Genomic DNA, 27,977 nt, shown 5'->3' with positions numbered 1-27,977 from the left:
GCAAAGAGGGTAAGTAGGAACAGCGACAGGAACAGCGGCAGATGGTTCGCTGGTCTTCTTCTTGGAGACAGTACACGCAACCATAGGTGGAAATGAAGCTTTGGATTTTTTTCCTTTTTTATCAGAATCTTGAGATTTTAAGTGACGGCCAATGACACCTGCGTAAGCAGACAAGAAATTCCGCCCCCAAAAGGTGTTTACATTCGGAACAGAATGCATCAATACTGCACCTGCCGCGACAAACACAGCACCAAACGTGTCAATCTGAGTTGGAAAAAGTATGTCGGCAATGCCGGTTGTGGAAGATCTGTCTTGTCCATTCCTCTCAACGTGGACAGAAACAGCTACGCGAAGTGAATGGGTAGAGAACCCGCAGGAAAAAAATGTCTTCTCTATACTGACAAACACATCTCCACTGTGTGGCAATGTGAAAGAGTATGATGTGTCAGATATAGACACATCATTAGGTCGTGTAAGGTTGCTCTGCACAAGATTAAGTGCATTACCCAGTTCTTGGGTTCATGACCATGGTGATGCTGGGATGTGTTTGGGTGCATTGTTTTAAGAAGCTGGAAACTCTTATCAAGCACGTTTCCACATAGGATTGAAGAATGAAGAAATGAATAGTGTTAGAATTAAACTCAGTTTTCTCAAGGTATCAGTTGTGTGCATTAGAATTTCCAGATAGACATTCATTGCAAGTTACAGATTTAACTGATAATTGTGGTTTTGTTTAAAGAATCTGTTAACAGACATTCAATAGGAGACAAGTCGTATAAGTGAGCGATTGGGTTTAATGCCTCTTTGAACAGTAATCTAGTCATATCATGGAGTAATGTGGGAGGACAGCCCTAAGTGATGCAGACCTCAGACATATACTAGTTTGGTGAAACCCACAAGCACAGGGATGGTGCAGACAAACCTGGAAACAAAAACCAGGATTCGAACCCACAATTATAGATTTCTGGGCTGCCCAAATGACACAGCTCTGCACAGAGAATTTTGGCACCTTAGACGACTTGACCACCCGTACCCCGAAGGTCATATAACACTGCCTTTGTGTCAGCTCTATTTTACCCAAGCCCACAGAGCGTACTGTTTAATAAAGTTATACTGTGTATATTAATCATGCATGTATACAACTTGGGACCGAGTCATTTTGGCTTATCAAAATCCACGTTTTCCAATGACTATACTGATCAAGTAATTTGACGTGCACAGGTATACTGCCCCATTGATGTAATTATGCCTGCAAGAGTTGTTCCCCTTTGAAAACAATTTTATGTTTTATTTTCTAAATGTACCTGTTTATAAAAGCTATATAAACAACAGTCACATCAGGCAATACCATAATAAGACACAAATAAAGATAGGTGCTATACATTTTGCATCTGTAATTGAATAATTGCCTCTACACAATAAATGATTATGATATATTTTATGAATGCTTCAAATTTGACACTTTTTCCCATAGGAATTGTAAAATTTATAATTCAATGAGTGATTCCACTTATTAAAATAAAGAACAAATATGCTTTATGATAGCTGATAGCTACAGATACTTTATGAGTCCACTGTTCTAACTTTGATGCATGACATGGTTTGAAATTCCTTGTATTTTAGTGCTGATGACTGTTACATCCATAACGCCATGGTTATTGTTAGTTAGTTGCTGGAAGGACAAAAATACCTTGTGACAATGTTTATTTTATGAAACCACAAATAAACATGACAAACACATGGGAAATTACCACTTGGCTTAATGCACAGTATGTATGATTCACTGCTTATTATGTAACCTTGGTGAAAGGACGTTTACAGAGTTCAAAGATGAATAAAATATATTCCGCTTGTTGGCAGATGTTAAGTACAAAGGGTACATCTACATCTTAGGAGTGCCCTGTGGTAGACTTGAAAATAATAGATTTCTATCCCTGCTGGGGTAAAGAAGATGCAAATAAAAAATCAAACAGAAGAGCAACTGATACTGTTAACTTCTTTAATTGTAAATGTTCAGCTGGAATGTGTAATCTCTTAACACCTCATACAGGGAACAAGACCTCTGACAGCAGCAGATGCACACATATTAACATCCAAAAAGAATAGGAATGTATGCTTTCCCGCTAAGTGACTCACCCAAACAACTTGATGCAAAATTTAAAAAACATTTTGAGCTACACAAACCTTTACTTACATCGACTGATGTAAGCTTACTGGTTTGGATGAAATAAGAAGTCTGGCCTAAGGATCAGAAGTAAAAACCTGAAACTTTCACCAGTAAGTCAGAGTCTGATGCTGCTCACTGATGGGAAGGGTGTTAGGCTGTGCTGTCATGGCTTACATGGTATACACCAATCTCTTTAAAATCAGATCTTTTACTCAGAATAACACCTCTCTGCACAAAGATCTGAGGACACACAGCAGGCAGCAATAGGTGAACTTTCTAATTAGCAAAGGCTTCTAAAGTCTCTCTACAAGAGATAAAAACAACAAGACAAACATATCTGATTTCTGTACATCTTGAAAATAAATATAATTGGGGAGTTCCAAATGCAAAAAAAAGGGATGCTATGATACTGTTATTGATATTTTATGTATGCCGTTGATTACAGCTTCTACAACCAAAAGGGTGTATAATAATGTTGTGGCTAGTTGCCTGTTTTTAATATGTCCAATATCTGGTTTGTTTTGGGAAGATCCTTTCATTTATTATTTTGAAATGTTAAAAATCATTCAGAATGAAATCTCACAAAAAACTGAACATCATAAGGAACAACAAAATGTAAGTGTGCTCTAGCAAGTTCTTTACAAGCGTTTGTACATCTGAACAAATATGATTTTTTTACCAACAACATGAATAGACCTGGGATCGATGACATGCATCAACCAAGTCAGCGAGCCTGACCACCCGATCCCGTTAGTCCACCCACAAAGTATTATCCCTCGATCATGCATGGATCATAAACACAATTCTTATGTGTGAAACATTCATAAACCTGTTTTCAGTTCTAGTATTACAAGTGCATCTGAGATAACAAAAACGATTGATAATAAATAATGAATTTACTGTTTGAAGACTTTTGGATACCATTTAGGTAACAATTTTCATTTTCCTCACAGTTTTTGAAATAAAAGCTAAAAACAAATAACGACAGCAGTTGTTTGAAACAAACATCCCAAAAGAACGGAGTGCAGGTCTAGCCGTTGTGAGTGAGAGAGTTGGATAATACCGATTTGAACATTATTCGTCATATCACAGTATATCAGCAAGATGTCAGAGGAAAGCCCAAAGTGAAGCAGGTCCAAGGTGTTTACCACTTCGGCGAATCCCATGAGCACAGGTATGGTGCTTGCAAACCTAGAAAAATAATCAGGGTGAACCAGGATTTGAACCTATAATCATAGGTTTCTGGCATGCCTAAGGGACGCAACTGAGCACAGCAACTTGCAGCACATGAGACTGGATCAACAGGGCCTGCTGGCATGTCCGTATCCATGACAACAAATTATTAAGACTTGAATAATTGACGCCAACACCCATGTAATACTTGTGTAGTTCCCTGAATGTATTTTATCATGACAGTAAACAAAGGCTATATTACCAGATGAAACTTCACAATAAAACTTAAGTTAATTGACCGTTACACAACAGAAGTCATTCATGATTCCCAGACCTCACTGGCAGAGCCAAGCATACCTCTAAATGTCACCGTATAACACCAGCATTTTCAAGGCGATGTTTTGTTTGTAATTTTAATTTCTCCATTGCTAGTGATACATGGTCTTCGATCGTCCCAGCTTCAACCTCAGCCAGTTTTGTGGAGCAAAACATGTGACTGTGAACTCACGGGAGAAGGGTCCCTGTGCTCTTCCTCTACCCTGTAGAAAGGAAAGTGTCCTCATTAGATCCCCACCACAATGGATGCATGTTGCTCTCACTCAGTAAAACACTCCTTGCAGCAGTGTTTGTCTGTCACACTTTGCATGTCAGATTAGCATCCAGTTGTATATAACTACATATAACATCATCCATTCTCCATGTCTGAGAGACCCCTGAGCCATATATTTAATCACCCCATTCCTTAATCATCCCCACCTCAGCTCGAGCTGCCCAAACTCATCCACTCTGCTCTAGTTGACTAAATTCATCCCCTCCACAGCTCTAGCAGCCTACACCCAACCTCTCTCAGCTCCAGTAACCTATACCCATCCCTTCTCAGCTCTAGCAGCCTATACTCACCCCCTTCTCAGCTCCATCAGCCTATACTCACCTCCTTCTCAGCTCCAGTAGCCTATACCAATCCCCTCTCAGCTCCAGTAGCCTATACCAATCCCCTCTCAGCTCCAGTAGCTTATACTCATCCCCTCATCAGCTCTAGCAGCCTATACTCATCCCCTCATCAGCTCTAGCAGCCTACATCCATCCCTCCACAGCTCTAGCAGCCTACACCCAACCTCTCTCAGCTCCAGCAGCCTACACCCATCCCCTCTCAGCTCCAGCAGCCTACACCCATCCCTCCACAGCTCCAGCAGCCTATACCCATCCCCTCTCAGCTCCAGTAGGCTATATCCCTCCCTCCACAGCTCTAGCAGCCTATACTCATCCCCTCTCGGCTTTAGCAGCCTACACCCATCCCCTTAGCTCCAGTAGGCTATATCCCTCCCTCCACAGCTCTAGCAGCCTATACTCATCCCCTCTCAGCTCCAGTAGCCTATACCCATCCCTTCTCAGCTCCAGTAGCCTAAACTCATCCCCTATCAGCTCCAGTAGCCTATACCCATCCCCTCTCAGCTCCAGTAGCCTGAACTCATCCCCTATCAGCTCCAGTAGCCTATACCCATCCCTTCTCAGCTCCAGTAGCCTAAACTCATCCCCTATCAGCTCCAGTAGCCTATACCCATCCCCTCTCAGCTCCAGTAGCCAAAACTCATCCCCTATCAGCTCCAGTAGCCTATACCCATCCCTTCTCAGCTCCAGTAGCCTAAACTCATCCCCTATCACCTCCAGTAGCCTATACCCATCCCTTCTCAGCTCCAGCAGCCTACACCCCTCCCTCCACAGCTCTAGCAGCCTAAACCCAACCTCTCTCAGCTCCAGCAGCCTACACTCATCCCTCTCAGCTCGAGCAGCCTACATCCATCCCCTCTTAGCTCCAGTAGCCTAAAGTCATCCCCTCTCAGCTCCAGTAGCCTATACCCATCCCTTCTCAGCTCTAGCAGCCAAAACCCATCCCCTCTCAGCTCCAGTAGCCTACACCCATCCCCTCTCAGCTCCAGTAGCCTATACCCATCCCTTCTCAGCTCCAGCAGCCTACACCCATCCCTCCGGAGCTCTAGCAGCCTACACCCAACCTCTCTCAGCTTCAGCAGCCTACACTCATCCCCTCTCAGCTCCAGCAGCCTACACCCATCCCCTCTCAGCTCCAGTAGACTACACCCAACCTCTCTCGGCTCCAGCAGCCTACACTCATCCCCTCTCAGCTCCAGCAGCCTACACCCATCCCCTCTCAGCTCCAGTAGCCTACACCCATCCCCTCTCAGCTCTAGCAGCCTATACCTATCCCTCCACAGCTCTAGCAGCCTATACCCATCCCCTCTCAGATCCATTAGCCTATACTCATCCCCTCTCAGCTCCAGCAGCCCATACTCATCCCCTCTCAGCTCCAGCAGCCCATACTCATCCCCTCTCAGCTCCAGTAGCCTATACCCATCCCTTCTCAGCTCCAGTAGCCTAAACTCATCCTCTCTCAGCTCCAGCAGTCCATACTCATCCCCTCTCAGCTCCAGTAGCCTATACCCATCCCTTCTCAGCTCCAGTAGCCTATACCCATCCCTTCTCAGCTCCAGTAGCCAAAACTCATCCCCTCTTCAGCTCTAGCAGCCTATACCCATCCCCTCTTAGCTCCAGTAGCCTATACCCATCCCTTCTCAGCTCTAGCAGCCTATACCCATCCCTCCAGAGCTCTAGCAGCCTACACCCATCCCCTCTCAGCTCCAGTAGCCTATACTCATCCCTCCACAGCTCTAGCAGCACATACTCATCCCCTCTCAGCTCCAGTAGCCTATACGCATCCCCTTTCAAGCTCTAGTAGCCTATACTCATCCCTCAACAGCTCTAGCAGCCTACACCCATCCCCTCTCAGCTCCAGCAGCCTAAACTCATCTCCTCTCAGCTCAAGCAGCCTATACTCATCCCCTCTCAGCTCTAGCAGCCTATACTCATCCCCTCTCAGCTCCAGTAGCCTATACTCATCCCCTCTCAGCTCCAGCAGCCTATACTCATCCCCTCTCAGCTCCAGCAGCCTATACTCATCCCCTCTCAGCTCCAGTAGCCTATACTCATCCCCTCTCAGCTCCAGCAGCCTACACCCATCCCCTCTCAGCTCCAGTAGCCTATACTCATCCCCTCTCAGCTCCAGCAGCCTATACTCATCCCCTCTCAGCTCCAGCAGCCTATACTCATCCCCTCTCAGCTCCAGTAGCCTATACGCATCCCCTTTCAAGCTCTAGTAGCCTATACTCATCCCCTCTCAGCTCCAGCAGCCTATACTTATCCCCTCTCAGCTCCAGTAGCCTATACGCATCCCCTTTCAAGCTCCAGCAGCCTATACTCATCCCCTCTCAGCTCCAGCAGCCTATACTTATCCCCTCTCAGCTCCAGTAGCCTATACTCATCCCTTTTCCACATCTAGAAATTAAGAGACTCAAGGGTTTCCTAATACTCAAGGGTTTCTTTATAGAATTATTTGTATGTAACTTTATTTTGGGACTATATTTTCAACTGCCATTCTTCCTGCTCTCACATACACAAAAACTTAATCATCCCTGAAAATTACACATCATGTGGATTTTAAGAAAATATTGCATGATCTTGAGCAGCTTGGTTGGGTCTATATTTACCACTTGGTGGCAGACTTTACCATGATACTGACAGAACAAGAACATACATCTGGGGAAATCTGAGATTTGATTCAACAACAAGTGACACAGCTACTTTGTACCCAACCCAGCACAGTGAATTGTCTGGGGAGTGAGTGAGAGTGAGTATGGTTTTACACCACTTTTAGCAATATTCTAGCAACATTACGTCAGGGGCCACCAGAAATTGGCTTCACACATTGTACCCATGTCGGGAATCGAATCTGGGCCTTTTGCATGATGTGCAAACACTTTAACAACTAGGCTACCCCACCTGCCGAAAATGGTCTGGGATACAAAGCTATGACCAGCACAATGGGGTAACGAAAGGGGGTGGAAATGGGCGTCAAACAGTGTACCCATGTGGGGAATCAGACCTTCAACTCGACAAGCGAGGGCTTCACCCACTAGTCTACCCCACTAAGTGAAGTACAATTCCTCCTCACCCTCTTATCAAACATGAGTTGTTTGTTGACACTGCTGCCCAGGGTCCAGTGAATACTCTTGACCGATTTGGTGGGCGAGGCACTGCGGCTGACTGGGGAGGGGGCAGGGTCGGGGTAGGCAGCAGTGTCAGAGTTGTCTCCCATGTTGGCCTTCTCCAGTAGACTGGAAAAGAATAAAATTTGACATAAACAAGTATATCAAACACTAAACTTGCTATGTAAACAAAGTTTTCAGCTTAGTTGTGTGCAGCTCTCATAACCAATGATTGACAGTTGTTTGTTTAAATTGCCAAAGTCACATTCTTGTTACAGATACTCAATTTCTGCAATTTTTAATAATTCAAAATCAGCTAAATATATTCCATTCACTTTTGCAGATTTTAATATTCAGGGTAATAGAACTGCTTGTTGTGGTAATATGGAGAAAATCTGTATTGATATAAATTTAGAGTATATTTTAGATATGCCTCATTATTATGCGTTTGGTTTTAAATTGAATTTTGAGGCACTTAATGGTTTATCTCACAGGTGATAACGTTGTCAAGAGAACTGATTCTAGGTTTCAACCTTACCTTTTATATGCCTCTATCTCATCTTTAATCTTCGAGAGAGACTTAGTTGGTGTAATGGCAGCAGTTCGGAATCGGGGAATGGCAGTGCCGAAAGAAGTGTTTAGGGAATTGGTCATCCGTGGGTTATTCACAATTGTCACCCTGTTGATATTAGGCGTCAAGGCGGGGATTCTAGCAACAATATAATCATGTTACATGACATATGCATCTTGTTTGTTTGTTTGTTGTTTAATGTCACATTCAGCAATATTTCAGCGAAATGATGTCGGTCTGTAAATAATCGAGTCTGGACCAGACAATCCAGTGATTGACATCATGAGCATCGAACCACGTAAATTGAATATGATGACAAGCATCAACCAAGTGAGCGAGCCTGACAACATGTAAGTGAGTGAGTGAGTTGGGTTTAACGCCGCTTTTAACAGTATTCCAGTTATATCACGGCCTGTCAGCTTAATGAGGGAGGAAAGCCTGAAGTGATGCATGTCTCAGACGTTGACCACTTAGGTGAAACCCACGAGCACGGGTATGGTGCTGACAAACCTAGAAACATAATCGGGGCGAACCGGGATTTGAACCCAAAATCATAGGTTTCTGGCATGCCAAGGGACGCAACTCTGCACAGAGAATCGCGGCGCCTTAGACGACTGGGCCACCCCCTGACAACATGTAATGCCGAAGGAGTCAATGTTTAAAGACAGTCCACTTATGACAGCTGGGTCATGGTGGCCTGCAAGCAGCTGATTAAGCGAATGATGTTTTTATTAGCCAGACTACACATTAGCCACACAACCCTCACTCAAGCCTGGGGTGAGCTGGGGATCAATGCTGCCCTGGTGAATTCAAGAATCAACGTTAACTTTCAAAATATATACTGCTCAATGAAATATCATTTTTTTTACTATTATAGTTAGTGTTAATTAAGATAATCTTTAAAATAATAAAACCAAACTAAGGTCACAATAAATTAATTATTAGTCATTCATCCAAAATAGTTCTAAATTGTGAGGTGCAAGGCATTATATTTTTTATATACATCTTTCATAAACAAACTATTGAAAGCTGTATACATTAACTCTTGATGGATGCGATTAACACAAAGGATGGATATTTGGTAGGAGTAAGTGAGTGACCAAGTTAGGTTTTACGCCAATTTGTACAGTAATCCAGTTATATCACAGTGTGTCAGCTTACTGTAGGAGGAAAGCCTGAAGTGATGCAGGTCTCAGACAGTTACCACTTTGGTGAAACTCACGTATGGTACTGATAATTCTTGAAACAATCATGGTGAACCAGGATTTAAACCTGTTATCGGTTTCTGGCATGCCTAATTGACGCAACTTGCCTTAAACAACTTGTCCCCTCGTGCCCAGATAAGGTGAAGAAGAGGGGTTATAAACTTTACATGATTCAAAACAGTTTCCACGGACTGATTATCGCAAATGAGAACCATAGCTTTCTGGCTTGTCCAAGGGACGCAACTCTGCACATCGAACTGCGGTGCCTTAGAGGACTGGGCTACCATGACCCCACTATTTGTAGGAGAATGCATAGGGTGTATTTCATCCAGTAAACAAAGAAGGGAACATCTTCCCCAGGCAAGAGAGTTAACTGACTTTAAAAGTCCAGTTTCCACCCTTGCTGAACTAGCCTGGAATTACTGGGCTCGATCGTAGCGCCACCAGTGGCTATTACCAGTTATGTCCCCTCTAAGCCTCTCCTATGGACCAATGAGATTCCACCTCTCGTATCACTTGCGTTTGCTTCACCCAAAATGGTGGCGCCCAGTCAGGACGATCTGATCGATAATCAAGATCTATATTGTGATAAAACGGGTCTTACATCGCGAAATGCATCAAATCACGTGAGCTCCTTGATTGAAAACATGAAAAGATTAGGAAAATATCTGCTGACAACGAGTTGGCGGTGCACATGCTTTGAAAATCCTGCAATCGACCAAAATCTGCACGACAGTTTACGAACCAGATTTCGATTTCGGTGTGCGATTTTGATTGGACTATGCATAGACTCGTTAGTCCAGCCAAAATGTAACTCCATAATACCAGCCTAGTTCAAGGGTAAGGGTGGAAACTGGACTTTTATAGTCAGTTAATTCCCTTGCCTCGGGAAGATGAGAAGAGAATAAATGAAGCTATTTCTTTCATCTGCTTCTATTGTAACAATAGCAGGGCGATTTGTTGTGAGGCAAAGGGTATGAAAATATATTAATTGATTTTGGCCAGAAAGAACTTTACCGGATTATTTCCTCATAACCAAACCTCCCCCACATCTTCTCTGACACCTCATCTTCGCTCTCCTCCTCACTGCAACACAGACGAGGCGTCACGCCGGGGGAAATCCGCGGAAGACGGTATGGAACAGAAGGTTTGGAGTTGATCTCTTCGATGTCCACGCTGGACACAACTGCAGGGGTTTGACCATCTACCAAACTTCTGGGCTTGCTATGTCTGGAAACAGAGTGAGTGAGTGAGTGAGTGAGTGAGTGAGTGAGTGAGTGAGCGAGTGAGTATGTCACCCAGCATGGGTAGTTGATAAATCAAACCATTTTTACTACCGTATTTCCTTGATTAAATGCCCAGGCGTATCTTTCACTCTTTACCCCTAGAACTTAATCACAAAGATATTGGGGTAAATTCAGTGCATTAAAACAAACCTGTGTTTCATCGACAACCTGTCGTCTATTCAAGGCCCGGCAGTTAATCATGGGAATACGGTATCTACTTTGAGCAGGCAGGCAGGCTGGTATTTTCTTTAAGATAGTTTTATATAATATATACTATAGCATCATTTCTGTCTTGGTCTTGGAAAAAACAACAACAGTGGGCGTGGATCAATCTGTATAATAAACGCTGATCACAAACAAGTGTCAGTCAATACATACAGATTGTCACACGTGTACCAACAGCACTTAGAAATATATACCACCACCATCCTCATTTTATTGTGTCTCCTGCTTGAAATATAGACCATATTACACCATAAAGTGTTATATATTAATGCCATGTCTACATCACTATCAGTGATTCAAGAAGCCAGCTGCAGTTTTTACTTCACAGTAGAATTACTTTCGTATAAATAAATAAATGATTGACATAGGTAATTTTTTCCTTACTTCAACCGACCTTGTGTACAAAAGCTGGAATAAAACCCATGAAACATAAAATTAAATAAATATGGCCAAACGTTAACTGTCATTATCACGTTAATAAGATACACTGATTCTAATTATCATATTTAACTATGCATTAAAATCTACACAAAAAGGTAGGCTGTTTTTTTCAAGTATTATTCATAGTTTGTCCAACAAATGCAATCTCATTAAAATCAGACCTCAGTTCTCGCTACCGCTCAACAAAGCTTTGTTTAGCGGTAGCGAGAACTAAGATCTGATTTTAATGAGATTGCCAACAAATGCAGAAAAGTGACAGTAATGATAAAACCTACAGTGATTTCAGCACATGTCCTCTATAGGCAGGTTCTGTGGCCAACACAGGTTCCATAACAGTCGGAGGCAAGGTCGCCTGAACGTGTGTGACAGACATTGTCACAATACCTCACATCTATATCACATAAAACTCCAAAGCACTCCAGTCAATTTGGAAAAAAACCTTAACGACTTGTTTACTCAAACATCATTGTCACACCAGCTGTACAACAAATTCCAGATCCACAAAAAGAATATATATATGTAGGTGCTATCACATTGTGTTTACTCCAAACAACACAATGGTGAAAACTTCAGGCATTCAATGCCTGATCACGTTCCACAAATAAATCAGCTTCATATTTCAACATGCCTCCTAATGGCAGTGTAAGTTAATCTTGTCGAAGACTCTCTGTCCGAAGTTTGTTGATTTAAAAGTCCTGTACGGAATATATGCTGTCAAGGCCTATCCTCAGCTGTGGGGGACAATGCGTCTGAACACAACACACCTAAACATGGCATGGTTGGCTTGCTACCGTTACCCTATCGTGGCTAGACAGGTGTGATCTGTAAGCCACCTAATACAGGGTATTGTTTCCTGTGGCACAGGCAAGGAGTTATTGTAGGTATAATATGATTAAAACAGACCCCCAGATCTAATACGGGTCGCCTGCGAGGTCCCAGTGGTATTTTATCTCAGACTGCCATATTAGCCATGGACAAAGCATGAAAAAGTGAGTGAGTTGGGTTTAACACTGCTGTGAATGTAATTCAAGTTATATCACACATGATATGAGTGCACATGATAAATACAAAGTTTAAAGAATTCTTGAAAATTCAAATTCCCTTGATATATGTCTACATACAGATTCATCTTTAAACATTTTGAAGTACTTGTAACAATATTTTGATAAATGTCTTAAATGGAAATGTCTTAAATATTGTAATACCCTTGCAAAATAAAAATATTACACATATTTAAGAAACGAATTCCATGTTGTGTTGTTTCACAGGAGTATGAATGCTTATTTCATGAATAAATGTACCTAAGTCAATATGTAGGATTATGCGATAGGGGCTGTCGGGTAGCCTAGTGGTTAAAGCGTTCACTCGTCACACCGAAGACCAGGGTTTGATTCCCGACATGGGTACAATGTGTGAAGCCAATTTCTGGTGTCCCCCGCCGTGATATTGCTGGAATATTGCTAAAAGCGGCGTAAAAGCATACTCACTCACTCACTCATTTTGCGATATGTATACAAAGAAACCAGTAAAGGATCAGCATGGATCAATATTTATACAATTGCTTGAATTCCTGAACTTATATTTTATTCCTTTTAACACATTTATACCCCATTGCCTAAAATGAAAACAATGACAGACATCTACATTTGCCATTGTCAGACTTCCTCTCAAAGGATAAGACAATGAGATGTCCTTGGTTGGTTGTTTAGCAATATTCCAGCTATATGACGGCAGTCTATAAATCATCAAGTCTGGACCAGACAATCCAGAGATTAATATCATGAGCATCGATCAATGCAATTGGGATCGATGACATGCATCAACCAAGTCAGAGAGCCTGACCACCCGATCCCATTAGTCGCCTCTTACGACAAGCATAGTCACCTTTTAGGGCAAGCATGGGTTGCTGAAGACCTATTCTACCCTGGAATCTTCATGGTTCCAATGAGATGTCAATTAACAATGAGTGAGTGAGTGAGTTGGATTTAACGCCGCTTTTAACAGTATTCCAGTTATATCACAGCGTGTCAGCTTAATGTGGGAGGAAAGCCCGAAGTGATGCAGGTCTCAGACATTACCACTTCGGTGAAACCCACGAGCAAGGGTATGGTGCTGAAAAAAACCTAGAAACATAATCGGGGCGAACCGGGATTCGAACCCACAATCATAGGTTTCTGGCGTGCCCAAGGGACGCAACTCTGCACAGCGAATCGCAGCGCCTTAGGCAACTGGGCCACCCGTGCCTCCCAATTAACAATGAATAGTCATCTATTTACTAAAGCAAAACCTTTCAACACTTTCAACATTTAAGGCAGGACATGTGAACAGAACAATTACTAAAGGAAAAACTTCAAACAATGTTGACGCTGATTAACAAGGAAAAGCAAAAAGGATTTGCAGTAATCATATCAAGAGAAGCTTAATCTTAAGTCAATGAATGGTTATGGATTTACTCGGTGGCAGTGGGTTCATTTGATTGGCTAGTCACTTCTTAATAGTGTTATGCAATGTAATAGGTAAGTGTATTTTTCAGGGTATATTAGATAACGTGAATTGGGTTCTATTGCACTTATATAGCAACATGTGTGTATGTGTGCATACCAGTTAGGACTAATGCTGGTTTTATAGTGCTCGCCCACTGCTATACCGTGCCAGCCCACTGATATACCGTGCCAGCCCGCTGATATACCGTGCCAGCCCGCTGATATACCGTACCAGCCCGCTGCTATACCGTGCCAGCCCGCTGCTATACCATGCCAGCCCGCTGCTATACCGTGCCAGCCCACTGCTATACCGTGCCAGCCCACTGCTATACCGTGCCAGCCCACTGCTATACCGTGCCAGCCCACTGCTATACCGTGCCAGCCCACTGCTATACCGTGCCAGCCCACTGCTATACCGTGCCAGCCCACTGCTATACCGTGCCAGAGTTTAACATGGAATACTGGCCAGGGGCCCCCATTCCACAAAGCAATCGTAACACTAAGACCATTGTTACTCACACACTTTAACATCGTAGCACTACAATCGCTTTGTGGAACAGGGCCCAGTCCTTGTTTTATCCCCTTTATGCAGGGTAACAAGGCAGGGTAACAACAACTACCATCTTTTAACATCTATTGGTATGGCACGGCCAGGGTATCGAACCACCAACCTTCTACACTCCCGATTAGACTCTTTATCCATTAGACGACAGGGGCAGTCTAAGGTTGCACTAAGGTTGCACTGAGGTTGAAACAGTTAACACTAATGCAATATTCCTCTTCTTGATGGTTCTGATAACATGACATATACTTTTTAGTGTTACTCATTGATAAAATGAGGAAATCAAGTACATGAAAATAACATGCAATACAAAATGCAGTGATTGATATTATGACCACCCGATCCTTTGGATGCCTCTAACAACCAGAGTAGGTTGCTGTGGACCTATTCTACCCGGGTATCCCCATGGGAAAAATGAATCTGATGACAAATGACATCATCACTTCACATTAGTAACGTTGTCATGATCATCATGCCAGGTAACGAAACATCTGCCATATGTATCTGCTCAGTGAATATATTGCATTCAACCATCTGCTGCCAATACAAATTCACTATTGTGTAATCAAGTTATTATTTCAATAACTTATTTACTATTTCTTTTTCTTTATGAGTGAGTGAGTGAGTTTGGACAGTATTTTAGCAGGGCTGGGATGGGTAACTCGGGTCGGGTAGATACTGAGCACAACCCGGGGACCCACAGGATTACCCGGAACCATGGTTAGTCACGTCATATATTGTTTCATAACAAAAATTCACAATATAACTACATGGTAACGCAACAATTTTAACTCTCCAATGTTCGCATTTCTTCATGACTATGAACACGTTCCTTCCGACTTGTTATATATGCATGACCACATCGTTTTATACGTGTATCTAAATACATTCTGCCAGGGCTACTGTCAAACTATTCCCAGTCGTACATTTTGTACCTATCTCTTGACACCAAGAGTGGGTACCCGGGTAGGGTCGGGTAATAGGGGTGTGGATACCCGGGTAGTAAAATTGGACTCGTCCCAGCCCTATATTCTAGGTATATCAGCTTGATGTGGGAAGAAAGCCCAAAGTGATGCAGGTCTTAGATGTTTACCACTTTGGGGAACAACAAGGATGGGTATGGTGCTGAAAAACCTTGAAACATAATCAGGACGAATATGGGATTCAAACTCAAGACCATAGGTATCTGGCATGTCTAAGGGGGAGAACTCTGCACAGCTAAATGCAGTGCCTTATACCACTGGGCCACCCATGCCCCCACATAGTGTATATATTGCCGAGAGTGATTGGGGAACACTCTTGACAAGTACGTAACCCTGAAATGTGAGACTGGATCAACACAGTCATAACTTCTTACCAAGACAAACAAACCCTTCTGACCTACGTTGAGTTGACCTTCCCCAACATTGCTCTGATCAGGCAACAGTTAATGGTATTTCAACTGACAGTTAACCACGTTTATATGTTTGTAAAACTGTAAATTAAATTTCTTTTCTAATCTCTGGCGTCAAATGTAGTTGTAGGCCATCAGGCCCACTTTCATACTTTAAAATGGTGAAAATATTACTTGTAAACAGCTCCCAATTAAATTTTAGATGACAACAATGGACAATGTTTAGTTCATATAATGAATATTAGAAATACTAAACTATGCAAAACAAAACAAAAAATCCTTAAAAGATTCATATTATATGACAACTTTTATGTAATTAATATTTCATATTCATCAATGATAACAATATACATTCAGACAAGAAACTTACCTAACAGAATGGTTAAGATTACTGAAAACAGTTACACAACAAAACATCTTTTTTATCTTTGTACAAAGTAAAATAAAGAAATATTGGTGACAATATTCCATAATGTGTCCAAATGCAGTCCTTATTTTCAAAACATATTGTACAAAGTATGACGTCATAACAATATTGAGTAAATACAACAAAAACATAAAAGCATATCCATCATCTACAGTAGGTCTTAGATGACCTTTTCAATGAATCTTGACAACTGATTTTACATTGACAATGTCAACGTGTGTGCAACATTGTATCCAAATGTAAAGGGAAGGATCAATACACTCTATTGACCAGTCTAATTGTCCCACATTGATTGACACCCTCCTAATTGATTGCACCAGTACACGCAATGTTGAAGTAGGGCTTCAGATGTAGAAACTCACATAAGCACAAGTGAGGAGTGAATGCTGGTTATACCAGTCAGAAATATTATGGCTATATCATGGTGGCCTTTTATATACTCAAGCCTGGACCAGACAAACCATTGATTGATGAATATTGGGAACACCTTTAACTAGTTCTTGTCAATAAGGCCATGATAAATTAATTATTAGATAGTCATCCATGCCCTCATCAAAACCATCATACCAACCACCTCATCATTTCAATGTCCCATAGTACCTACAGATAAAATCATGGCAACCACATATGAGGGAGTATGGTTTTACACCACCTTTAGCGATATTCCATCAATGATACAGCGGGGGACACCATAAATGGGCTTCGCACATTGTAAGCATGTGGGGAATCGAACCTGGGTCTTGGTTGTGACGAGCGTATGCCTTAACCACTTGGCCACCCTACCACCATCCCACCCACATATGAAAACATGGTACCCACATATGAAAACATGGTACCCACAGATGAAAACATGGTACCCACAGATGAAAACATGGTACCCACAGATAAAAAACATGGTACTTAGAGATGAAAACATAGTACCCACAGATAAAAACATGGTACCCACAGATGAAAACATGGTACCCACAGACAAAAAACATGGTACCCACAGATAAAAAAAATAGTACCCACAGATGAAAACACAGTAAACACACGAAAACATCATACCAACAGATAAAAACATGGTACCCACAGATGAAAACAGTACCCACAGATAAAAAAAATAGTACCCACAGATAAAAACATAGTACCAAAAGATGAAAACATGGTCCATAGATGAAAACAGTACCCACAGATGAAAACAGTACCCACTGATGAAAACATGGTACCCATGGTACCCACTGATGAAAACATGGTACCCACGGGTAAAAACTAATAATTAACTGATTTTGGCTTAAAGATAAATGCATCCATAATTTAACATGTGTTACCCTCTGCTGTAAGTAGATAAGGGGGAAACATCAGTAGGGCTATCAGTTAAAATAAGATTTGCATTAAAGGTCAAAAGAATAACTTGTCACTTCACATTCAACCCTTAATCATACAATGACAGCCAGAAACCAGTCTATATTAGCGGGACTGCCATGCTGATTGCTACAAATTTGTTATGTTCTTGGTAGGGAACAAGATGCAGTGATGACAAGACAATGACCACACACATACTGGTACAGATCAATGAATTAGGATCCGTTTTAGAATTATATAATAACATATTACGTGTAAACATATATAACAAAACAGTGGCCTGAAATATACTACCTAAAAATGTTAAAGTCACCTGATACTTTAATATTTCTCCAGTTAATCTGTCATGCCATGAATCTGTGTTCTTTAACTTCTTCAAAGAGGGATATATGATTCCTAATACAAAACTTTTTTTTTTCACTTTTGACAGTATAAACCTGTACAGGTTGTATCGATTCATTTCAAAATGACCACAAACATCACGTTTCACTTGAACAATCACCAGCAACTGTGCCTATATCATGTATATGTGTTTCAAAATTCTCCATGTAGTGTCTTGTATATACCACATAGATATTCTAATCTGAAACCCCCACTTGACGTGTCATATAGATAACCGAAGGGTCCCCAGCACATGCTATTGGTGATATATTTATGGATTATTGCCGTCTTATACCAGCATGAGTCTAATCTGACATTGACATTTCTCAAGCATACTAGCCGTCTTCTGTGATTAATTTAATGAGGTCAAATAAGTATATAGTCTCTGATCTGCTTTTAAGTTTTCAAAATGTAACCTTTGCACTGGCATAATATTGGTTTGATTTTACAGTTGAAAATTGATATAGAGCTTATATTTAAAAGTTTTCCGAATTGGTTAAAAGATTTCTAACACATGACCTTTTTTATTTGCATGCTTTTAATCCAGTAAAAGGCTCCAACCTTTCAAAATTATGTCATCTTATCCATCCATTAAATATATATATCTATAGTGAGTGAGTGAGTGAGTGAGTTGTGTTTAATGCCGCTTTTAACAGTATTACAGTTATATCACGGCATGTCAGCTTAATGAGGGAGGAAAGCCCGAAGTGATGCAGGTCTTAGACGTTTACCACTTCGGTGAAACCCACGAGCATGGGTATGGTGCTGACAAACCTAGAAACATAGTCGGGGCGAACCGGGATTCGAAACCCACAATCATAGGTTTCTGGCGTGCCCAAGGGACGCAACTCTGTACGGCGAATCCCGGTGCCTTAGACGACTGGGCCACCCGTGCCCCCATATAATATATATATAATACTGGTTGTTATGATCACATAAGCCTCAAGAAATATATTCAAATAGATTTCCACAGTTTTGCTCAAAAGCAGACTGGTATGAAAGTACTGTACATGTATCATGTATCAGAGTTATCTCCCTTCGACTGACTTGCATGTTGTTGGGTGTCACTTTTGCTCGGTTTTTAAAATTCATATACAGACTGAATAATCACGATGAACTAAAATCTCTTGCCCAACTCTTTTGCAAATGTCTTTTTAAAATACACTTTGACTGGCTAGAGTGTTTGTAAATTCAAGTCAATGTTTTGTTGATTACTCAACTCTAATTTGGTGTTATTTCTTTCAATAATTGACGAAATAGCCTCACAAAGCCACAAACAACAGCTATATGTGAACCAAAAAGAAGAAAATAGCAAGTCGGTAGATATTTCCTTTTGATACAAAGCTACCATCAAGAATGCTTATTATCAAGGCAATAAGCCAACCAAGGTAGGGTGCACCAATCTCGACTATGACCTCTATCCATTATGGCAAATGATTATATCGCCCAGGGTATAATCAGTCATATCTCCCCCTACCTCACCCCCCAGCTTAACAGACCTTGTCATCACACTATTGTGGTATTATACATAGTGTCGGGCCTAACTGATTGGCTGACAGTGCATGACAAGCTGTTCACTATAAGGAGGGGAAGAGGGGCTATAAACTACATGAACTGACACATATTACAAGAACTAATTATTAAAAATGAGAACCATGTAAATATATAGTACTCAAAGGAAGTTCAATGCCATGACAGATTAACGAGAGTAATTTGAAAGAATCAGGTGTTCTTTAACTCTAGTCATATAAAAGAATCAGGTGTTTTTTTCAATTCTTTTGAGTGGGATATATCTTTATTAAAAATATAACGTTAAGAGTATTCAATTTAAAGTTTAACTGACAGTTCTATCACATTTCTATCCTTCAGAAACCAATTTGTAAACTCCAATTTCAGTGAAGCAGTAAATGATTAACCCTATGCTATTTGTTTGTTGTTTAACACCATACTCAGCAATATTCCAGCTATATGATGGTGGTCTGTAAATAATCGAGTCAGGACCAGACAATCCAGTGATTGACATCAAGGACATAAATCTATGCAATAGGGATAAAATGACATGCATCAACCAAACCAGTGAGCCAGACCAACGTATTGTGTTAGTCACAATCATATGCAATCTAGATCTTATAGTGTAATAACTTTGTTTAGATCCTGATTCCAAAGACACTATGCTGAGAAATTCTGAGCAAAATTAAGATGAGAGAGTTTGAGATTGAGATCTTACTTCCGAAACAAAGCCATGGGTCCAGAGTTTTTATCATAATTGGATGTAGATATAATTGTAAAGACAAGTACACTGGTAACCAAGGACAAATTAAATGGAGACTAAATAAATCTCACGTTTTACTTATTGAATAAATTACAATTTCTAGTCCTAGACTGCAAAATCAGCAACAGCCCACCAACACCCACCCCGCTCTTTAAAAACTGTGAAAAGAACAGTTTGATGAAAAAATACCATACAATCAACCGCTAAGTTGTGCCTTACCCCGATATATGAGAGATTTAAAAAGCGGCCATTATTTCAGCCCTATAGCGATCTGAGGAGATTTAAGTTCGCAATTTGACAACATATATCAATCTACTTTATAGAGTCACTTTAATTGAACTCTAACTGTTTATTGAAAGCTGCACAAAAACACCAACTGCATCCCCCATGAGCGTACAGGATAAAATGGCCAGTTTAGGGTTAAGTGGAACGTATGTACACAATCGAACATGTTTTCGTTTCGCATGAACGGAAAACTACAATCGACCTATGGTCCGAGACAATTCAAGTATCCACGAATACCCCCAACTGGGAAAAAATCCCCCCCCCCAACGGACCTACCTGCGATGTCTGGTCCGGATGGGGAGACGGTGGTGGAGGGTGGGCATGGTATCGTCCCCCTCGAACGCTGAACGTCTGACCCCTTCAGCTAGGGCGCGGGGCTACGGGTAGCCGTCCCACGGTGTAGTGGTGTCGGGGTGGTTCAATACCCGTGATTGTCACAACGATAAGCACTAAGTCGTCACCTCTGCCGTTGTTGACATTGTCTTTACCGTTGTCACGCAATTAGCATTCTACTTGAGTCAAAGGGAGGCAACCGCTTTTGGCGTGGTTAAATGAAACCGGGTATGTGCCCTCTGCACATTCATTCTCCACTAACAGGCGCCAATCCACTTTCGTTAACTTTTAAAAATAAACTTTAATGTTTTCTTTCAAAATATGTCTTAAATCAAAGTTGGATAGTGCCTAGATATGATGGTAAAACGGCTTCCCTCTGGCAGTTCTAGATATTTTGATACTGACACTCACAAACAGACCAATGATTTTGTCAGATGACAGATACGTTACATTTAGTATGTCAGATTGATGTCAAGTTTGTATGTTTTACATTTCTCTTGCAATTGGAAATGTATTCATTACGAACATTGGTATCAAGCCTAAGTTTTGAGCAAAACATACATTAACTGAATGATTTTCAACTTTAGTGTCACACAGTAACATATTTTCTTATTTCCTGACATTGTCCAAAATAATTTTTCATCCGAGTGCAGATGAACTAGTTTTTTAGTTGTAAGAGTAAACATGTCTTTTGTTATTCTAGAGAAAACTGTTTTATTTATTCTCACGGTTTGTAAGACATAGTTTTCAAAATATGTTGCCTGGGATGCAAGAAATATGTTTCTTGATAGAGTTGCAGAAAGTAACGTATCTGTCAAATTTTCAAAGCAACAAAAAACAACGTATATTTTGAAGAACACAAACATTTATTTTCAACGAAGAGTCATGACTTTTCCTTCAAATGATGCCCTTCAGATGTCAATGTTTCATAACAAATATAAACTTTTGAATATTTTTGCAAAAGAAATATACTTTCATAGTAACATATCAGTTGCTAGTTTGGTTCCTTCTTATCAAATATACTATTCAAACACTAAATGTTGTTGTCAACTAAAAGAACAAATAATATTTTCCATTATCACAAATAAAATTATTATGAGTCTCTCTTTGCTGAGGAATCATGTGCGGTAACGTATCTGTTAAGAAAACGATGAACAATTTTAGGGCTAACAATGAAATCCAACTTCAAAGTATTGGATAACAATTGGACAAGCTTGACATGTTTGTTACTTTGTACGTGAAAAGAACATTGCCAAACTGTCCTGAACTTTCATGTTATCCTCACTGGATAACCTGTAGGACCTTCTGGAGCGACCGACTGGAATTGGGTTCACTAAACAGAGGATGTCCTCAAATGGAACCAAAATCTCATCAGGTTCATCAGGCCATTTGAACTGTTTCTGACCTTTCGTTGCTGGACTGACCATGAAGGAAACAAAAGCTTCTCCATCTATTTCATCGACTTCAAGAACCTGTCCAACGTACCACTTGTCATCATACATTGCAGCAATGAAAGACTCAACATCTGGTACCTGTCTTGGACTATCAGCATCCAGAACAGTGCGGTCCTGTGGTGACCCAGGAACTGGAAGATCCTCATCTGCAGTTGCTTCTTTCTCCTGTGAAGAACCAGTCATAAGAACCTCATTATGGTTTTGAGTGTTACCAACACAGATGACATGTCTTGTCCAGCCATCACAAAGCTGAGTTTCCTCAAGACAACCGCTACAGTAGCAAGAGGTATCCCGGACAGTGATCTCCCCAGCTGCTTGACTCAGTACAGCATGCACTTTCATTGTACCACTGACTGGTTTCACTGTTTGGCTTGACTGGTAGTTGGCTGCTGCGTCATAATCTTCCCTTGAATAAAAGAAATATCTGATTGACTTCTGGTTCTTTTCAGCCCATGAAAAGAGATCTTTTGCATCCTGAATGATACATTTTCCCTGCTTTACAGCTTCCGATGCCATACGCTTGACAGTTCCACCAATTCCATCACATGGGCCCTTCCCATGTCCACTCTCAAAATAATTCCATTGAGCGGAAACGCCAAAGAGCTTTTGGTGGTTGGTGATTACATTAAAAATGTACCGATTTCTGTATTGTGAAGAAGGACTGTCAGTCCAGTAATGTATTTTCTTCAGATCGGTGACATCTTGTTTCAGAATGGGGACCAGCTTCTCTATGATGGCAAAAACAGCATTTGCATTGTGACTGTTGACATCTGAAATAAACACATAGTTGTTGTGTTCCATGGTGTCATTCTTCATGTAGTATGCTACAACTGGATGAAGTGTAGCACTTGTAGCATTCCAGTATGCAGATTGTATCTCGTCCATTGTCTGACATGTAAAATTTTCGGCAAAATCCATCTGGACAATCATTTCCCCACCAGGAAGCCGTGCCTTTAGGTCGCAAAGTGCTTTGTACTGAGTTCGGACTCTGATGACATGTTCTAGAAACCTTGAATATTCTTCTGACATCATAACAGTAAAATCAGGTTTGGACAAAGATTTTTTCACCACACGCATGACCTTTTTTCCTTCAACCTCAATCCGGCTCCATTCGTTATATTCAATCTCTCCATCAGGAACCTGAGATAGCTTCTCCTTCATTTGTTCTAGTGATACATTTCTACTGACTACTTCTGGGTGTGAAGAGATCTGAATGCCAACACATGTCAGAGCCTTCAGTTTAAGAGCCATGTTCTGGTGTTTTGTGCAAAGGCATGTGTTTCTAGACAAAGCACATGTCAGTTTGATATTTCGCGGACGCAGCTTACAAAAAGCAGAAAATGAAAGTTTGATTGTCGGATTTTCAGCTGTGTACCGATCATGGAGATTTGACAGGTAGTCATTGAGTATCCGAGTCTGGCGTTTCACTCCATCTACTTTCAAGGCATCTTGTTTCCCAGGCATACACCGGCTGACATCATCTCTCTCAAGAAAGCTGACAACTTTATTTCTAATTAGTGATTTGATATGAGTCTGCCGTGATCGTTTTGTAATGGCAATAGCCTTGGTTGCGACATTGGTCAGCCCACGCCGGCACAAGCCAGTAGCTCTATTGAGGAATCGCCCACACTTGTACCGCTTCACAATTTTGCCACCGACAACAGAATTTAGAACACCTTTAATGGTGTCACTGTTGTTTGCATGACGGGCGTCCTTTATTTCATCCAGGAGACAGTTACTTACTACCAGTTTCCTCACGACACCTCTTGGAAGATCTCTCGGACTGACTCCATTCTGCCTTAGATCATCGACCGTTCTAGATCGAGGAGTGTTGTTGATATCATGAGCATTCCTGACTTCTGTTTCATTTCTCATTTTGTTTTTGAGACGCTCATATCGTTTCTGCCATCGTTTAGCACTCCGGCGATAAGAAACAGAAGCTTGTTCCAATCTTCCAACTTCATCACGTGCTTTCTTCAAGGCTTTGGATCTTCTTTTGGGAGGTCCTGACTTTGGCCTAAAAGGAATCCGTACCAGTAGTTTGCCTCCTTGAGGTGATGTTAAGCGAGTTTTTCTTGAGGTACCAGGCAGAGAATCAGTCTTGAGATCACCAGAACTGGATACTGCCTCACTCTGTACTGGCTGAGGTAGAATTTCTTCTGAGTTAGAAGTGGTCTCTGTTGCGTCATCCTGACGATTAGCTTGTGATTTCTTTAATTTCTTTAATCTATACATAGCACAGTATATCTTGTTTTTGTTTCTCCTGTTCTTCAATTTTGTCCGAGAGAGTTGTGCAGCAGGGACTCGATTTGATGCAGTTCTAAGTCGTTCACGATGAAGATACTGGGGGTCGTTTTTCTTTTTTCTTTGACGATAAGATTTCTGTATCTCAGCCCTGGATCGTGCCATTTTCTGGAGAAACAAGACGATATTTATAACAATCTGAATGTATGATAACCGCCTGTAAAACGTCAGATCACTTGCAGCAATTATAGTTCAGTACAGATTGAGTTTTCAAAAGAGACCTGTATTTGCAACAGATACGTTACCAAACCAACAGATACGTTACCACTGTATTTATGACTTTAAACACAAGAGTATATTGATGAATAATTTGGATGTTGCTTTACACTTGCTTGTATGATCATATCATCAAATTTAGACCATTTCTTTCATATTGTTGGATTGAAAAGCCTTAGCAAGATACGTGACCTCAATAAACAGATACGTTACTTTGAAAACAGGTACGTTACCATCAAAATGATCAGAAGTGCAGTTTCATTAAAACTACAAACATCCATGCTAAACAACAAGTCAAAGAGCATCTAAAAAGGCGGAAAGAAACAATGGTTGGCTACATATGTTATTACTTACCTATGTTCATTGGAGAACCTCCACAAAAGTCTGGATGAGGTTTCAAAATCCCTTTCGACTATACTTCTCTGCCGGAAACGTGTCAAATGACAAAACTCACGTCAACTATGCAAATAACGCGTGATTTAGTTGTCATTTCAGCGGGAAATTTGAAATTTGTACCAGTACAGATGACCAGTAACGTATCTGTTGGTAACATATCTGTTTGGCAAAAACGTTTCTGGTTTCTTTTTGTACACGTATGAAATGTAGTGAGCAATTTTCTGTACATATGAACTAAGTAACGTGTGACTGATGCATGTGTGTTTGTTATGGGGCAATGGAGAAGTTAAGTTTCGATTAATTCTAGGTTCTCTGGTAACGTATCTGTTCAACATCTCGCGTACCTTCACAATCCAAGTGAACAACATTGGAATTGTATATTTTTACGCAATGTTGGTAAAGCAAAACCTTATGTTATGGTACTCTGCAGGCCTTCAGCGTCTTTGCTAAATAGTTTTCTTTCACAATAATCAATTACACCTAAACACCCAACATGTTTAAGAACAGTAACGTATCTGTTCAGCTGTGTGGAGACAGTATCATTTGCTGTCACCAGAAGATATTCTTCGGAAGAAAAACATATTTTGGGCTTTTATCCCTTTCCCAGTGGCAAGCGGCAGCATATAGGGCAATAAACGGATTCCTAGTGATTAAAGATAAGATTTTAGACAGGCCAAATTAACCATAGGGTACTCTGGCGACAGCATAATTTGTTACATTTGGCCTACTGTAGACAACTGTAAGTTCTAAAATTGTGGCAACATTGCAATTTTGTTTCTATTTACAAAAAGATCTCCCTCTGCTACATGACAAATAACTATTACTGGTAGTTTAAATCGCTAATTTAATGTTCAAACAACATAGCGACACAAAATTATGGTATTGGTACCTGTTAGTGGAGAATGAATGTGCAGGAACGCAAAATCATGAATATACTAAAAAAGAACAACGTGCATTTCGTTAACTGTATGTTTTTAAACGACGTACCTTGTTGGATAATTGAATCGATTCTAATTTCTATTCATCACTTAAACACTATATCCCAAACAGGGAAAGCTTTCTGTTTTTCTTTGGTTATGCAGATCTTGGCCAAAAAGAATTGTTTGTTTGTTTGTTGTTTAACACCGCACACAGCAATATTCCAGTTGTATGACGGCGGTCTGTAAATAATCGAGTCTGGACCAGACAATCCAGTGATTGACATCATGAGCATCGGTCCACGCTATTGGGATACGATGACATGCACCAACCATGTCATCGGTCCTAATTGCGTAGATCGATGCTCATGATATCAATCACTGGATTGTCTGGTCCAGACTCGATTATTTACAGACCGCCGTCATATAGCTGGAATATTGCTGAGTGTGGCGTAAAACAACCAACCAACCAACCAACCAACCAACCAACCACCCGATCCCGTTAGTCGTCTCTTACGATAAAAATAGTTGCCTTTTACGGCAAGCATGGGTTGCTGAAGACCTATTCCACCCCGTATCTACACAAATGGGATACAATGAGATGCATCAAACAAGACTGCGAGCCTGACCACCCAATCCTCTAGTCGTCTCTTACGACAAGCATAGGTTGCTGAAGACCAATTGTAACCCGAATCTTCATGAGAGGAGAATATATTGGTCCTTTAGGATCTCTTGTGTACCTAACCAACAAGTGATAATATATTGTATGTTGTCTTTCGCCCGACTCAGCAACATTCCAGCTATATGACGGTGCCCTGTAAATAAGACTGTCTTTGCCAGACATTCCAGTGGTTGACACCATGAGCATCGGTCTGCATGATATTAATACGATGACATTCATCAAACCAAGGCAGCGAGCCAGACCACTCAATCCATTTTGCATACATAACCGATACAGGTGAGGTGAGGTGAAATGGGGTTTAACGTCGCGTCCAAGATTATTGCACTTATATAGCGACGTGCATGCACGTGTACGTGTGTGTGTGTGTGTGTGGCTGCTTGTACTAGTCCGGACTGATGCCGATTTATAGTGCTAGCTCACTGAGATACCATGCCGCAGTTTAACATGAATACCCCACTCAGACACAGTATACTGACTCCGAGCCGACCAGTCCTTGTTTTAGCCCCTTAATGCCGAGCGCCAGACAGGGTAACAACAAGTACCATCTTTTAACGTCTTTTGGTATGACGGGGTCGGGGATCGAACCCCGGACCTTCCGCTCTACGTGCGGACGCTCTGCCAATAGACCACGGAGGCGGTCTAAACGATACAGAGATCGGGAAGGACAAACAATGATTTTCGAACATTTTTCGGAATATATACAAGTATATAAAAGGAACAAATCGTTATACCTCGTTTTGTGTTTCCCTCTCACTGAATTTCCCAAAGCGAAAACATTCGGCTCCTGAACAAAGAACACACTCCTCATGTCAACTGGATGAACAGACGTCACAACCATCGGCAGTCACGTTCACGTGCACACGAGTTGCACGTGAAACTCGAACACGGAATGGTCCATTGTGTTATAGGTGTAAAAGGCTGTTTCTGACAAGTTCAGCTGCCTATATAATGTCAAGGAAAGCGTGCAAAACGTGCGTTCGTGAAAGATACAGTTACCCTTCAGGACATATAAGGACAATTTTTTTTAATTTAAAGGCTTTAATATAACGTTACCACGAGATATCATCACACTCATCGTGACGCGATCGTTGAATTATACATACAGACGACTTGACTGTTAAGATCACAGTGTGAAATATTCCAGCAATGCTCGTATGACCGCCATCTGTGAATAATTATAACTCGCCCAATCAAACCAGTGATTGATAGCCAAGTCACAATCTGTACCTATCTATGTGGTGACACACATACAGCCATATATTACACATTGTAACCAACCGATCCGCGCCAGTCCCATCTTCCCGAGGCAAGAGAGTTAACTGACTATAAAAGTCCAGTTTCCACCCTTGCCGAACTAGGCTAGTATTATGGAGTTACATTTTGGCTGGACTAACGAGTCTAT

The 27,977-nt window shown here is 41.2% G+C and overlaps 1 protein-coding gene across 2 annotated transcripts; it reads right to left on the bottom strand.

Annotated features, from left to right (window-relative positions):
- Positions 1-129: 129 nt before the first annotated feature.
- Positions 130-27,460, bottom strand: LOC124140507. Of its 2 annotated transcripts, XM_046508114.2 has the most exons (6): positions 27,307-27,460; positions 20,550-20,845; positions 10,192-10,404; positions 7,937-8,107; positions 7,365-7,527; positions 130-3,879 (listed from the first exon to the last, which is right to left on the bottom strand). In XM_046508114.2, the coding sequence occupies exons 2-6, from the start codon at positions 20,594-20,596 to the stop codon at positions 3,769-3,771; spliced, it is 705 nt and encodes a 234-aa protein (XP_046364070.2). In that variant the 5' UTR covers positions 20,597-20,845; positions 27,307-27,460; the 3' UTR covers positions 130-3,768. The 2 variants fall into 2 exon arrangements, with proteins under 2 accessions (XP_046364070.2, XP_046364069.2); XM_046508113.2 differs by lacking the exons at positions 20,550-20,845; positions 27,307-27,460 and adding an exon at positions 11,402-11,931.
- Positions 27,461-27,977: the final 517 nt, after the last annotated feature.

This window comes from Haliotis rufescens, unplaced genomic scaffold (genome assembly GCF_023055435.1).
Source record: "Haliotis rufescens isolate VD_foot unplaced genomic scaffold, xgHalRufe1.0.p SCAF_4, whole genome shotgun sequence".
NCBI lineage: Eukaryota > Metazoa > Mollusca > Gastropoda > Lepetellida > Haliotidae > Haliotis > Haliotis rufescens.
The sequence above is the reverse complement of the archived record's forward strand: the minus strand, read 5'-3'. Positions and strand labels throughout refer to the sequence as shown.

Coding starts and splice junctions, on each gene's coding strand:
- LOC124140507 (XM_046508113.2), bottom strand. CDS start 11,499: ATGTCTGTCACACACGTTCAGGCGACCTTGCCTCCGACTGTTATGGAA. Junction 10,405..11,401: donor GGACATGTGCTGAAATCACT/GTAGGTTTTATC, acceptor CTCTGTTTCCAG/ACATAGCAAGCCCAGAAGTT. Junction 7,528..7,936: donor GAGATAGAGGCATATAAAAG/GTAAGGTTGAAA, acceptor ATTCTTTTCCAG/TCTACTGGAGAAGGCCAACA.